A 16,193-nucleotide genomic window follows, 5' to 3' on the forward strand; every position below is an offset into this window, starting at 1 on the left:
CATTTCTGTTCACTTACACTATTGTAATCAGGTGTGTAATTGCTATTAAATTACACTTTTATCTTTTCAAGTAACTGTGATAATCGTTTGCCTTGATTCTGATTGACAGTCTCCATAGTTTTCAATCAAACTAGGGTGTAATTTAACAATTTATTTTAATAAAAATATCAGATAGATTTGCTTTTCAATGTCACTCTTTATTCCAACCCACATAATATTATTATCATTTCTGTTAATGAGTATATTTTGCTTAAAAAACGGGCTGTTTACGGCAATCTCCCATTCATTCCTGTGGGAAGTTCTGCAAAGCTTGTCAGAGCAAGCAACAGTAACAAAGGGGTGTGGAGTTTAGTGAAAGGTCAGTTGTGAGCTAACATTCAGTGAGCAAGTAAATATTCACTGCAAATTGGCAACAAAAGTATAATTTTTTACTTGCAGTACTTGCAGATATGCAAGATATGCAGTAAAAGCCAGTGCAATACATACATTTATGTAAGAGCATAATTGGAAATCCAATTTCACTATTTAGTGTAGAGGTCTGCGCGGGGCTCCTGCGAGGCTAATTCCTTAAAGGTTTTAATACAAGTTTAGCTCAGTTGACTGCATTTGTAGCATAATGTTGATTAACACAAACATTTATGTTGACTCGTCCCTCCTTACATTTTGCTCTGTTGTTACAGTGAGGCATTTGCGATGGAAATGAATAGGGCCAATATTTGGAGGGTTTAAAGGCAGAAACGTGAAGCTTGTAATTTTTATAAAGCACTTACATTAATTCTTCTGTTAAAACTGTTAAAATGGTGAATTATTTGAGCTGTGAAGTTGCTTAAATCATTGTTTTTATGGTAGTTTTAAGGTTTTGAGGTTTACGGTATTATGTCCTCATGGAAACAAAGTTGAAAAATTGGATATAACTTTACACAGAAAAGGTGAGCGATTTTATCACAATAAAATTATGTTAACTTGTGTATGTCTTGTGGCTATACTTTTGAAACAGTAAATATTTAAACGTATAAGGATTGTCCCCTTTGCCTTCTATTTGTATGTGCCTCACTGTAACCCAGATTTTTGCTTTTTGTAAAGAAAAGTAGGGACAAGTTGAAATAATTTTTTGCGGTAGTCAACATTATGCCACAAATGCGGTCGATTGAACTTAACTTGTACTGAACCCGGAATATTCCTTACACCGAATTTTACTCTTTTTCTGCCCACTCCTAGCTTCATTTAGAAACTGCTCTCGCTATTTTTTTTTTTACTGTAGCTATTTACTGTTCTTAATAATGTCTTAAAAGAAAGCAAGATAAAAGAATTTACCAGCTGCATTGTGGGCAGTGTTTTTTGCCACTAAGCAATATAAATTAAATCATAAATGAAAGCACCAATAACTGCTTCAGGCCTACATTAAATGGCAAATTTCTTGTTGTTGACCAAAAATAAACATAAAAGTAAAAAAATATATGTTTATTTATTTATTTATTTTTATCCCCTTTTCTCCCAATTTGGAATGCCCAATTCCCACTACTTAGTGGTAGTGTGGTTACTCACCTCAATTTGGGTGGCGGAGGACAAGTCTCAGTTGCCTCTGCTTCTGAGACCACCAGTCTGCAAATCTTATCACGTGGCTCGCTGTGCATGACACCGTGGAGACTCCGCATGTGGAGGCTCATGCTACCCTCCACGATCCTTGCACAACTTACCACACGCCCCATTGAGAGTGAGAACCACTAATCGCGACCACGAGGAGGTTACCCCATGTGACTCTACCCTCCCTAGCAACCAAGCCAATTTGGTTGCTTAGGAGACCTGGCTGGAGTCACTCAGCACACCCTGGATTCGACCTCGCGACTCCAGGGGTGGTAGTCAGCGTCAGTACTCGCTGAGCTACCCAGGCCCCCAAAAGTTTTAAACTTAATTGAAAACTGTATTGCTGGGTATTTAACTATTTAAACAGCCTTCCACTAACAGTTTGTTGATCATTTTGAAATATTTCAGCACTGGCTCCCTCTGCTCCAAAATCGGGTCACAAATGCTTAATGCTCATTGGAAAAGAGAGCAGACTTCTGTGACCTCAAAACATGTGATACCGATTCATTGAACCAATTCATTGAAAGAAATGTTTTACGTGAAAGCGCTGGACTTCCCAACACTACAAGGAACTGAGAACTGTATTTCACATATGCACAATTTAAAAAATAACAAAATGACAATAACTTTCAGAATGCTCAGTCCCATCAACAACTTTTCAAATCTTGTTGGTATGAAGACAAGTTTGGAGCATATCTGGTAGTGGACATAGCTTAATACCTTATCTGTTTATTGCAAAATGAGCTGAACTTGCACTACTTGGTGCAGGAACTTTAGTTGCTGCTACTTTTGCCATTGAGCAGGACAAGGAAAACATTTTATTTAACTTTTGTTGTTTTTGCTTTGAAATATCTGGCATGAAGGGGAAGTCACAATGGTATTGAAAACCACTAGATACATTTTCAGGATCAGAGAAAATCTGCTTTTAGCCATCCAAGATAGTTTGTCTCTCCTGTGTATTGTTTCATAGCACAAAAAACATCGAGCAAAGAAATTTTATGGCCTTTTTCTTGATATAATAATGCTCTTTTCTTCATGGTTCTCTCAGGTGGTTCAGCTGGAGGAGCTGTTGGCAGTTCGTCACTCTGTGTTCATTGTGGGCAACGCCGGCACGGGCAAATCTCAGGTCCTCAAATCTCTCTATAAGACATATCAGAACATGAAGCGTAGGCCTGTATGGGCTGATCTCAACCCTAAAGCAGTCACCAACGATGAGCTGTTCGGCATTATAAATCCAGCCACGCGCGAGTGGAAAGACGGTGAGGGCTGCTGTTGTTTTGCTCTTTTGCCTTTCAAAAGGCACAGCAGTTCCATCACATTGGTTTGCGGCGTGACGTGCAGCCGAATGTGGGATTCAACACGTGTGCTTTCTCCCCCCAGGGCTGTTTTCTAATATCATGCGTGAGCTGGCCAACATCAGTCACAGCGGGCCCAAGTGGATTGTCCTGGATGGCGATATTGATCCAATGTGGATTGAGTCACTGAACACAGTAATGGATGATAACAAGGTAAAGCCAAGAAAGCCTGAACTCCAGTTCAATATCGGCTATTGGAAAATAGCATTCAAGTATCTTTATAAAATTGAACTCGTTCAGCTGCATACAATGAAAATGCATAAAAATGGGCTTCACCTTTAAATGACCTTCAGCGATGGGCTTTGTTCTTTCATTTTGTGGTGATGACAGCATTCTAAGGCTGTGTGTGTGTGTGTGTGTGTGTGTGTGTGTGTGTGTGTGTGTGTGTGTGTGTGATACTGTAGGTGCTGACTCTGGCAAGTAATGAGAGGATTCCTCTGAACCCGACCATGAGGCTGGTGTTTGAGATTAGCCACCTACGCACTGCCACTCCAGCAACTGTCTCCAGAGCTGGTCAGTGTTTACCCTCCTTTCCTCTTTCACTGTCTCCTCTGTTGCCTTCCTAGTAGCACACAACTGAGTTAATAAATAAGACAAGATTCTGCACAACTGATAAATTAGAAAACATTATAAGAAACAAGATCCAATCTACACGAATCAGGATCCAAACTTAGCCAATAGATAGGAAAAGATTCTAAAAATCAAGATCCAAACTAATAAATAAGAAAAGATTCTAAAAAACAAGATCCAAACTACAAGAATCAGGGGCAGGATTCATAAAAATGTTCTTAAGAAAAATATTAAGAACATTCTTAGGATAAATTCTAAAAAAGTTTGTAAGTGCAATTCTTGACAAATTCTTAAGTTCTCACGTTATTTCTTAAGAACATTTTTTCTTAAGAATACAAAGAGACTTTGACATTGTCTGATCAGCCTGCTCATGGGGTTGACTTGTCTAATAGCCTACAACAAATTCAATACTCCAACATTGGTAAATCGTAACGATACATTTACCTAATAAAATGTTTTAAAGTAGCAAGCACCTCGTGATCATTTTTTAAAATATAAAGTGCATGAGATGTGTAAGTTCAATGACATTAACCGTCATAGGAGAATTTATTTGCTGCTAACCATTTGATAACTTTTAATCTGACATGGAAGAAAAGAAGAAAAAAAAAAACTTTAGTAGACAAGATGTTCTTGTTGAGGAAATTACTGCAAGGACAAGTTTTCCTTGGGAAGCTTGATAATAATATCACGTCGGAAAGTAAGAGGGAGGTAGATGGGAAAGGGTGGCAGAGGCTGTCTCCGCTGTGGCCATCTCCGATAGGGATGTGGATGGGGAATGGAAAAAAGCCTCAGCTTTACATACATGTGATACAATGATATAATTTGTATGTTTCTATGAACTCTAAAAATCGTGGAAAGAGAGTGCTATATGCAGCACATCCGTTTGAATTAGCATGATTGGTCACCAAATTAAGAAGCTTCAAAACAACATGTATTGTTTGAATTTTGGTGTTACATTTACATGGTTTGAAAGCTGAAAATAAAGATATAAATTAAAAAAAAAAAAAAACAGTCAAAAAGGTGTTTTGGTCTAAAATTACATTTCTATGTAAACAGCCCATTGCGACTTCAGACTCAACATGATAGAACGCGTCACATTTGGAAGAACCCAGTTTTCATGAAGTATCTTACCTTTTAGAATTTGTAAACTGTAAAGTTATCCTAACTTTAAGATGCTATTTACGACGATTTTTAAGAACATTTTTTTTTAGAATTTAAATGCCTCAAGTTTGTTCTTATGGACAATCTTAAGAAAAAAGATAACAATTTTCTTAAGACGTTTTTTCGGAAATACAAAATATTCTTACCTTTTTTCTTAATTTAGAAACTAAGAAGAAAATGGTAGTTAAGAACAATTTTCTTTTTAAGAACTTTTTGTGAATCCGGCCACAGGATCCAAACTATATAATACATAAATAATAAAATATTCTAAAAAAACAAGAATCAGGATCCAAACAAGATCCAAACTACAAGAATCAGGATCCAAACTTAGCCAATAAATAAGAAAAGATTTTAAGAAACAATATCTAATTTACAAGAATTAGGATCCAAACTTAGCCAATTAATAAGAAAATATTCAAAAAATCAACATCCAAACTTAATGAATCAGGATCCAAATGCAAATCCCTCATTGAATTAACTTGTTGAATCCATCAGAGCGGTAATTTCATTATTATTAAATAATGAGACTCACTGACTCACTTTCAGTCATGTCTGACTTATAATGAAGCAAGGTTTGTGTACTTAAAGGTGCCATAAGCAATTTTAGCCATTGTGGAATTTCCACAAGCTGAGCCGTTGGATTAGCCACGCCCCCTCTTTCCAAAACCCCACACTCCAAAGATACCAAATGAGCTTTACTGAGACAGACACCGAGCAGAAGCGGTTGTCAAAAACTACAGCCACAAAATAGCACCCTCGGCTGACAACTTTAATGAACAACATGGCAAAAAAATGTCATTAAGCATCAATAATTCGCTGCAACTACAACGCTATGAGAATACGCAAAATGATTGACAGGCAGAAAGCGTCAGAGACCTCTAGAGCTGCCACAGAGACCAGTGAGTATCTCACAACACTTACTTCAGTTATATCTTCCAGGGAGTAGGAAAATGTTTTGCTTACCTTTCCATGAACAAATCGCTTACAGCACCTTCAAGGTTCTTGAGACTTAAACAGACTGGTTGTTAATGTGTTAATATTACAATGTGTAATTAAAGATACACATTTGCAACATTTGCAATTTTTTGTAATAATTATATTTAAAGGTTCACTAATTTTTTTCCTCATTACAAAAGTTTAACTCCTAAAGACATGAATTCATTAATGAAGTAATTTTGCAATATACTGTATGTAGGAAATCATGACCACTCACATTAAAATGAAGACTCCAGTCATATCAGTAACCTTATAAAAGCTGTTTAAATCTACGTGGAGAGGGTCCGCACATGGGGGCTGCCATGTAAGAATCACATGACCAGCTAAATACTACTGGCTTAATCTCAGTAACCATCCTGTTATTTGACACTTTCACTCATTGATTAAAGTAATGGTGGCTGACTGTGAATACTATATTTCTACAATGGCATCAGTTACTAAAAACTATTGATTTTAAATGATGCTGCATTCAAGCCACTAGGTGTCAGTGTAAGTCCAAGATGACTCAAAGACAAAAGTTACTGAGTGCATCTTTAATTTTTATGTAAAAAAACAGTCAACTATAAATTGAATCTGTATAATTTTATCTGAATCTTTAGTTCAGTGTGATTTTTACTAGTATGTCTCCACACAGGCATTTTGTACATCAACCCTGCCGATTTAGGCTGGAATCCACCTGTGTCGAGCTGGATTGACAGGAGAGAAGTCCAATCGGAGAAGGCCAATCTGACCATTTTGTTTGACAAGTACCTCCCACCATGCCTTGATACTCTCAGGTCAAGGTAGCGTTACTGATTGTTTTCCATCATGGAAAGTTTTCACAGCTGTGATCACCTTAAGCCCCCTCTAGGCTAATGGCTTGTTAATATTAATTAGTTTGCATGACCAAGAGCTCTATGAATATTAAGCAACATCAGCATGAATTAATATTCACAAGCTTAGCCTTCTTAAATTCACTTTGAGCACCATGTTCAGCAGTAAAACCAAACCCGCATTGATGTGACTAAAGAGCCAAGAAAAGCTCTGCAGACTTGTCAATGACAAGAATGTCATAACATTTCCAATCAGGAGCACATAGTAAATACATGAGCCCTGGAAAGCATGTCATATATGCTACAACATTTACAGTATAACAAAATTAAATCTGTAAATCAGGGTTATTTACCATGCAGTCACATTATAACCACAGAAACAGTCCAGCAGAGATGTTAAACATATGATGTTTTCAGCCAGTTTCAGTTTGTCCCAAGACTCCCAACTTTGCAGACAATTTTATTTGAAACAGTGAGGGTGAATTAAGCGATTTGAGTATAGAGTCACTTTAGATCGGAAATGCCACTAAACCAACTATGAGTTGGCTATTTGTAGGTTGCTTACCAAATGCCCTACCAAAACATCTCGTTGTTTGTTTATAGTGGCTCAACATGTCTACTTCTAGCTCAACAAATATAGTTACTTTGGGATGGAACCTACCTGTTTTTGACTGAAAAATGCAAGATGGGGTTGGGGCAGAAAGGGCAGCAGAAACGTTTGGAAAACCTGTTTGGAAAAAAATTATGTTTAAGGCTCTGATCAGGTAGGAATAGCTTGTCAAGGTAACATACACATTCACCTTTTATAATGTAGTTACAGGAATCCTATCTCTCTTCTGAACAGATTCAAGAAAATCATCCCAGTTCCTGAGCAGAGTATGGTCCAGATGCTCTGCTACCTCCTAGAGTGTCTTCTTATCCCAGAACACACTCCTCCAGACTGCCATAAAGATCTGTACGAGCTCTACTTTGTCTTTGCAGCTGTTTGGGCCTTTGGAGGGACCATGTTCCAGGATCAGGTTGGATATAACATAACTTGAACTATTGCCTGAACCTCATAGGCTTTGTTCAGACAGGCAGCAAAAATCAGATTTTTTAGTGTATCCAACTCAAATCCTTTAGTTCTTTGTTGGGAAAAAAAAAGCACATAAGATCTCATGTTTACAGATCAGAACCACACCACATCCATATGTGAATTAAAAGCCATTTAAAATCTGATTTTATTATTTTTTTTTGGTGCATCTCAGTCTAAGTGCTCAGATATGAAAGTGCCAGGCACTTTTATCCAAAGTGACTTAGAGTGCAAAATCTGCAGTTTTCTGTCCTTTCTTTCCAGACTGACAGCTACTTTCAGTTGTTGTATGAGAAAGTCTCTTGGCATCGTGCTGATTCTTACATCATTACTTCAGCAACTGATGTAGATACGCCATATACTATCTACGCTGTCTATCAAACGGATTTCATCAGATTTGAAAACCAATACGTATTTGTGTGCGGTGTGAACAAACTTTAGTCATGTCAATCAAGTCAAAATATTTTTTTTAATTAATTCACACATAGCTCGTACAAACGTCTTATGAATAATATATGTTTAATCAAAAAGCAACTGTCTGCAACCTGTATTTTCTGTTTGCTTTCACTCCAGCTCGTGGATTACAGGATGGAATTTAGCAAGTGGTGGGTGACGGAGTTCAAAACCGTAAAGTTCCCACCTCAAGGCACTGTGTTTGATTACTACATCGATCCCGAGACTAAAAAATTTGAGCCGTGGTCAAAAATGGTTCCGAAATTTGACATGGATCCAGACATTCCTCTCCAGGTTTGTTGCTGTTTGTGTTTATATTTGCATATATTGGTCATTACACAGAGTAAGTAACTTTCTAAGGCACCATCCTAACTGAAATTAAACCTCAGACGGGACCAATTTGGAATGCTCTACATAGGCAGCAACATGGGTCATATAAATTGCACTCCACATGCGAAGCAAACGGGAGACTCGACTCACACATTTTTTCAATAGAGATTTCTTTTAGCATAATGCTAAGCTAATGGTGCAATACTGTAATAAGCATAAATGTTCATTGCACACACAAATATTGGATGAAATAGTAATTTTTTTATTAGATTGATCTACTTTTTATATGTACTTTAATATATTGAATGAATTATAGAAACTGACCAAAAGAAGCTATCTTAGAAGGTAGTATATTTAGCCTTCACATCGAGAGTGTGCCGATGATGCCTTAAAGGAATAGTTCACCCAAAAATGAAAAGTCTTCTACTCACCCTCATGCAATGTGTATGACTTTCTTTCTTCTGCTGAACACAAATGAAGATTTTAAGAAGTACAGTACATCTCAGCTCTGTAGAACCATTAAATGCACGATTCACTTGCCATTCATCACCATTCAGGTGACCAAATTTGGAAGATCCAAAAAGCACATAAATGCAGCATAAATGTAATCCATATGACTCCAGTGGTTAAATCTATATCTTCAGAAGCGATATAAGTGTGAGTGTGAAACAGATATATATTTAAGGTTTTTGTTTTTTTTACTATAAATCTCTACTTTCACTTTCACATTCTTTCGTTTTTGGCAATTCACATTCTTTGTGCATTTTTCCACCTGCTGGGCAGGGAGAATTTACAGTAAAAAAGGATTTAAATGTTGATCTGTTTCTCACCCACACTTATATCCCTTATGAAGATATAGATTTAACCACTGGAGTCATTTGGATTTATATTATGCTGCCGTTATATGCTTTTTGGAGCTTCAGAGTTCTAGGCACCATTCACTTGCATTGTATAGACCTACAGAGCTGAGATATTCTTTTAAAAATCTTTGTTCTGCAGAAGAAAGAAAGTCATACACATCTGGGATGGCATGAGAGTGAGTAAATAATGAGAGACTTTTAATTTTTGGGTGAACTATCCCTTTAAAATTCTGCCTACATAGGAGGCTCACTCGGTTTTGAAACAGAGCTTATTTCATGATAGCTGTAACATTAGCTGTTGTTGGACTTTAGTTATTGAGAAATGAAGGTCATTAGAACTGAATCAGTGTGTGCCTCCTCCAGGCCTGCCTTGTCCACACTACAGAGACCATCCGTGTGCGCTATTTCATGGACCGTCTGTTGGAGAGGAGGCAACCAGTCATGCTGGTGGGCAATGCTGGCACCGGAAAGTCTGTTCTAGTGGGAGACAAGCTCAGTTCCTTGGACCCTGAGAAATACACCATCAAAAATGTCCCCTTTAACTACTACACTACCTCAGCCATGTTACAGGGTATGTTTTTGTGTGTGCCGTCAGAGGAGACAAAGTCTTTGCAATCAGTTGGTTTGATATTTATCACTCTGCAGCATGTTTACCCATGTGTTCATATGCTTGCTCTTTTACCTATTACCACTGTTTATTCACAAAGAAAGAAAGAGCACTTTATGATCAGAAGGAGAGGCTATAGTCCAGATTTTTATATATATATATATATATATATATATATATAAAATTTAATTGGTTTAAAAACCCCATGAAATGGCTTGAATAATGCAGTTTTCTTGCCTCCATTGACATATTTCTTATTAAAACAGTTAGTTGGGGTGGGAAGTATCAAAGATTTCTTCCCTTTTTTTTAAATAGTTAATAGCCTTTAGTTGGTCACAGCTGTGAACCATGATTTTCTACTTGCTATTAAGAGTCAGAAGCAGGTGGCATGGTATGAGGGGGAGGGACATTCTCATTCCAGAGAGCATTTGATTGGACAAAAATGTGTTTTCCTGAAAAAAGCAAGACTACATTTTAAATGTGGACATCTGATAAAAGATTATTTTGTCAACTTTTAGGCATACACTTGCATAAAGATGGCCTCAAAACTAACAACCCTGCACAAAACTTTGATGTGCTGATTTCTTCCTTACTGTTTCTTTTCTGCCATGTTTCATATTGATGAGGCTATATCTAGTGTTCTCATAACTATTTAAATAGCTGAGTTTGCTTTAATGAAAAATCTGTGTTGATAAGCAATTCAAAAAAATGCCTAACCTCTACTACAGCTGTTTTAGAGAAACCTTTAGAGAAGAAGGCAGGGAGGAACTACGGCCCACCCGGCAGCAAGAGGCTCATCTACTTCATTGATGACATGAACATGCCAGAGGTGGACGCGTACGGCACTGTTCAGCCTCACACCCTGATCCGTCAACACATGGACTACAACCACTGGTACACACACATGCTAATCACCTGGGCTTAAATGCTTTTATCACTGAGCATCACAATGATTTATTAAACAATCTGCCTATAAGCACACCCTAACAGTCATATAAATCAATTTCACAGCTAGTGTCATTCCCAGAGAGGCACAAGCTTGCCCTCATAGCTTCAAGCTATTTTACACAATGGACATGCTAGGTATGATTGTGATGCCTTTGCTCATGTGTTGAATTTAATTGCTACAATAATGGAATTTGTTACATAAGGGTTTATCTTGTTAAGTACCATAAAATCATTGAAGATCATGCAGTGCCAAGGCCACAAGAGGTTCTGTTTATTTTGTCTGTGTTGTTGCGCAGCAAGTCATCGGAGGCTATGTTTTGTCATTGAAAAAAAACATGCCTACTCTGGGTTCTGCAGTGTCTCTACCATGTCTATTAGATCTGAGATGAGCAGGAGAACAGCTGATGTCAGTGTATTTTTTTGAGCTGCAGTGGATTTAGAGAAAGACACGGCTTGCATACAGAGCGGCGTGTGTGAGTAGCATCGCAGTGACTGACGGAACTCTGTGTCCTCTCAGGTATGACAGGAGCAAGCTGCAGTTGAAGGAGATCCACAATGTGCAGTACGTGTCCTGCATGAACCCCACTGCAGGCAGCTTTACCATCAACCCCCGACTACAGGTACTCATTCAAACTGCGTGCTATGACTGTGAATTAAAAACTAAATATAACAGACACTGGAAACTATCTCCCTCTCTGCCCTATTGGTTGTACATACTTTTTAATCTGAATATTTTGCAACAATTTGGTAACACATTATATGAAGCATGTACACTGTATGTAATGCATTATAAATGTGTTCTTAAGTTAGCATCCCATAAATAATTATAACCACAATAATAAAACATTTTAATCCATGGTTACACATTTAAAGAGCATAGTTTTAATTTCTAAAACATTATAACTATAAATTTGGCATGAAGCATGTGTTATAATACATTATTACTTGGCTCTCTGGAATACGCGTCTCTGATTGGTCAATCGCTCCATCAAGCGGTCTTATATTTCTGAATAACAACTTCAAGTGAAATCTGATTAAGTGATATCAGACCAGTCATCTGGGTATTGTGAGTCGTGTCACTTTGCAAGCTCTCCAAGTAAGCTTATAAAATTATTTCAACTCAAATCAATGTTTCATATTCATTTTTATTTATTTTTTTGGCCAGTAGTCGTGTAATAAGCGGGATATTGAGCAGTCAGATGATCATTTTCTTAAAAATAAACACTGACAGAACTCTGAAGCAAATTCAGCTGTTTCTAGACATGCCACGATTTCTTTCAGAATCAGAATATGCTTTATTGCCAAGTATGCTTACACACACAAGGAATTTGTCATGGTGACAGAAGCTTCCAGTGCAAGAGAATGCAACATATACAGGTGCATCTCAATAAATTAGAATGTCGTGGAAAAGTTCATTTATTTCAGTATTTCAACTCAAATTGTGAAACTCATGTATTAAATAAATTCAATGCACACAGACTGAAGTAGTTTAAGTCTTTGGTTCTTTTAATTGTGATGATTTTGGCTCACATTTAACAAAAACCCACCAATTCACTATCTCAAAAAATTAGAATATGGTGACATGCCAATCAGCTAATCAACTCAAAACACCTGCAAAGGTTTCCTGAGCCTTCAAAATGGTCTCTCAGTTTGGTTCACTAGGCTACACAATCATGGGGAAGACTGCTGATCTGACAGTTGTCCAGAAGACAATCATTGACACCCTTCACAAGGAGGGTAAGCCACAAACATTCATTGCCAAAGAAGCTGGCTATTCACAGAATGCTGTATCCAAGCATGTTAACAAAAAGTTGAGTGGAAGGAAAAAGTGTGGAAGAAAAAGATGCACAACCAACCAAGAGAACCGCAGCCTTATGATTGTCAAGCAAAATCGATTCAAGAATTTGGGTAAACTTCACAAGGAATGGACTGAGGCTGGGGTCAAGGCATCAAGAGCCACCACACACAGACATGTCAAGGAATTTGGCTACAGTTGTCGTATTCCTCTTGTTAAGCCACTCCTGAACCACAGACAACGTCAGAGGCGTCTTACCTGGGCTAAGGAGAAGAAGAACTGGACTGTTGCCCAGTGTTCCATAGTCCTCTTTTCAGATGAGAGCAAGTTTTGTATTTCATTTGGAAACCAAGGTCCTAGAGTCTGGAGGAAGGGTGAAGAAGCTCATAGCCCAAGTTGCTTGAAGTCCAGTGTTAAGTTTCCACAGTCTGTGATGATTTGGGGTGCAATGTCATCTGCTGGTGTTGGTCCATTGTGTTTTTTGAAAACCAAAGTCACTGCACCCATTTACCAAGAAATTTTGGAGCACTTCAGGCTTCCTTCTGCTGACCAGCTTTTTAAAGATGCTGATTTCATTTTCCAGCAGGATTTGGCACCTGCCCACACTGTCAAAAGCACCAAAAGTTGGTTAAATGACCATGGTGTTGGTGTGCTTGACTGGCCAGCAAACTCACCAGACCTGAACCCCATAGAGAATCTATGGGGTATTGTCAAGAGGAAAATGAGAAACAAGAGACCAAAAAATGCAGATGAGCTGAAGGCCACTGTCAAAGAAACCTGGGCTTCCATACCACCTCAGCAGTGCCACAAACTGATCACCTCCATGCCACGCCGAATTGAGGCAGTAATTAAAGCAAAAGGAGCCCCTACCAAGTATTGAGTACATATACAGTAAATGAACATACTTTCCAGAAGGCCAACAATTCACTAAAAATGTTTTTTTTATTGGTCTTATGATGTATTCTAATTTTTGGAGATAGTGAATTGGTGGGTTTTTGTTAAATGTGAGCCAAAATCATCACAATTAAAAGAACTAAAGACTTAAACTACTTCAGTCTGTGTGCATTGTATTTATTTAATACACGAGTTTCACAATTTGAGTTGAATTACTGAAATAAATGAACTTTTCCACGACATTCTAATTTATTGAGATGCACCTGTATATACATACATACACAAACATACACATTTAATCATAAATACATAGTGATATAAAAAAATAAGATATAACAGATAAAAAAGAGAAATATACACAAGCGCAATAATGTTGTTTGAATATTTTATATTCAGATATACAGTTATGAGCAGGTGATGTAATGTATTGAAGAAGAGGGAGGATATGTTAAAGAATATAAATTTGATATGGATATAAGTAGGAATGGATGGATTGAATATTGCACATGGTTGTATTGACCAAAGGAAAGTATTTGGGGGCAGTTTTAACTGTTCATGAGGTGGATGGCCTGAGGTAAAAAACTGTTCCTGTGCCTGGCTGTTCTGGTGCTCAGTGCTCTGTAGCGCCGGCCAGAGGGCAACAGTTCGAAGAGGAAGTGTGCTGGGCAAATGGGGTCAAGAGTGATTTTACCAGCCCTTTTCATCACTCTGGATGTGTACAGTTCTAGCAGGGTGGGTAGGGGAGTGCCAATGATCCTCTCAGCAGTCCGAACTATCCGTTGAAGTCGTCTGATGTCTGACTTGGTAGCTGAACCAAACCAGACAGTTATAGAAGTGCAGAGGACAGACTCAATGACTGCTGAGTAGAACTGTATCAGCAGCGCTTGTGGCAGGTTGAACTTCCTCAACTGGCGAAAGAAGTACAACCTCTGCTGGGCCTTTTTCAAAATTGAGTCATTGTGGGTCTCCACTTCAGGTCCTGTGAGATGGCAGTGCCCAGGAACCTGATTGACTCCACTGCTGGCACAGTGCTGTTCAGAATGGTGAACGGGGTTAATGTTGGGGTGTTCCTCCTAAAGTCCACTATCATCTCCACTGTTGTTCAGCATGTTTAGCTCCAGGTTGTTTTGACTGCACCAGACGGCCAACTGTTCAACCTCATGCAGACTCATCGTCATCTTGGATGAGGCTGATGACTGTAGTGTCGTCTGCGAACTTCAGGAACTTGACAGAGGGGTCCTTGGTGGTGCAGTCAGTTGTGTAGAGGGGGGCACCACTGATGATTGTACATGTGCTGGAGGTGATTTTCCCCATTCTCACTAGCTGCTGCCTGTCAGTCAGAAAGCTTGTGATCTGCTGACAGATGGAGCCAGGAATATAGAGCTGGGTTAATTTAGTCCATAGGAGAGCGGGGTTGATGGTGTTAAAAGCCGAACAGAAGTCAACAAATAGTATCCTTGCATAAGTCCCTGGTCTGTCTAGATGCTGAAGTATGTAATGCAGTCCCATATTGACTGCATCATCCACAGACCTGTTTTTTCTATAAGAAAATTGAAGGGGATCCAGAAAGGGTTTAGTGTTGTCCTTCAGGTGGGCCAACACCATTCTCTCAAATTACTTCATGGCCACAAACATCAGTGTGAAGGGTCTGCTCACACTGCTCCAGTGATCTGTTGAAGATCTGTGTGAAGATGGGGGCCAGCTGGTCAGCACAAGATTTTATACAAGTAAACCCCATCTGTGCACTGTGCTTTTCTTGTCTTCTGTTTCCAGAAGTCCCAGCACACATCCTCTTCACAGATCTTAAGTGCATGTTGAGAAGCAGGAGATGGGAGGAGGGTGGTGGCAGGAGGTGTAAATGTTTGTGTGCTGTGAAGATTGGAGCAGGTGTGGGTTGTGTGACTGGGCTTTTCAAATCTACAGTAAAAACACATTCAGGTCATCAGCCAGATGTTGATTCCCTACAGTGTTTGGGGATGGTGTCTTGTAGTTGGTCAAGTCTTTCAGGCCTCTCCACACTGATGCAGGTTCGTTAGCTGAAATCTGGTTTTTCAGCTTTTCAGAATAGCTTCTTTTAGCCACTCTAATCTCCTTTGTCAGTCTGTATTTGGCCTGATTTATCCCCACTTCTGTAAGCATCCTCTTTGGCCTGACAAAGCTGCATAAGATTTGCTGTAAACCATGGTTTGTTGTTGTTGTTGAATGTTAAATAAGTCCTAGTTGGAATGCACATGTTCTCACAGAAACTGATACCGTATATGATCATGTCACAGTATCTGTGAGCTCGTCCAGGTCGGTGGCTGCAACTTCAAAAACATTCCAATCAGTGCAGTCAGAGGAGGCTTGTAGTTTCAGCTCTGCTTCATTGGTCCATCTTGTTACAGTCTTTACTACAGGTTTAGCTGATTTTAGATTTCTGTCTGTAGGTTGGAAGAAGATGATCCAGACAGTGATCAGAGAGTCCTAAAGCTGCACGTGGGACAGAGCGATATGCATCCTTTATTGTTGTGTAGCAATGATCCAGTGTATTTCTGTCTCTGGTGGGGCGTGTAATGTGCTGTCTGTATTTGAGCAGTTCACATGTAAGATTTGCCTTGTTAAAATCTCCAAGAATAATAATAAGTGAGTCCGGGTGTCTGTTTTTCATGTTGTCACGTTTTTCCGACACCCATGGAGATGAATTGGACCTGGCAGATCACATTTGAACAGCTATGACACACAGCACTTTTTCATGATACAAGTAATTCTGCTTTATC

At 38.7% G+C, this 16,193-nt stretch overlaps 1 protein-coding gene across 1 annotated transcript in view; it reads left to right on the forward strand.

The window, feature by feature from the left end:
• The window catches only part of LOC127423383 (dynein axonemal heavy chain 9-like), a 188,103-nt gene that overhangs the window by 53,957 nt on the left and 117,953 nt on the right, over positions 1 to 16,193 (forward strand). The window contains exons 32-40 of the mRNA XM_051667636.1: positions 2,633 to 2,843; positions 2,965 to 3,092; positions 3,344 to 3,452; positions 6,301 to 6,448; positions 7,323 to 7,497; positions 8,124 to 8,297; positions 9,557 to 9,764; positions 10,529 to 10,694; positions 11,266 to 11,368. Coding sequence (XP_051523596.1) covers positions 2,633 to 2,843; positions 2,965 to 3,092; positions 3,344 to 3,452; positions 6,301 to 6,448; positions 7,323 to 7,497; positions 8,124 to 8,297; positions 9,557 to 9,764; positions 10,529 to 10,694; positions 11,266 to 11,368 — 1,422 coding nt within the window. The remainder of the gene's footprint in view (positions 1 to 2,632; positions 2,844 to 2,964; positions 3,093 to 3,343; positions 3,453 to 6,300; positions 6,449 to 7,322; positions 7,498 to 8,123; positions 8,298 to 9,556; positions 9,765 to 10,528; positions 10,695 to 11,265; positions 11,369 to 16,193) is intronic.

The sequence above is a fragment of the Myxocyprinus asiaticus genome, chromosome 32 (genome assembly GCF_019703515.2).
Source record: "Myxocyprinus asiaticus isolate MX2 ecotype Aquarium Trade chromosome 32, UBuf_Myxa_2, whole genome shotgun sequence".
Lineage (NCBI taxonomy): Eukaryota > Metazoa > Chordata > Actinopteri > Cypriniformes > Catostomidae > Myxocyprinus > Myxocyprinus asiaticus.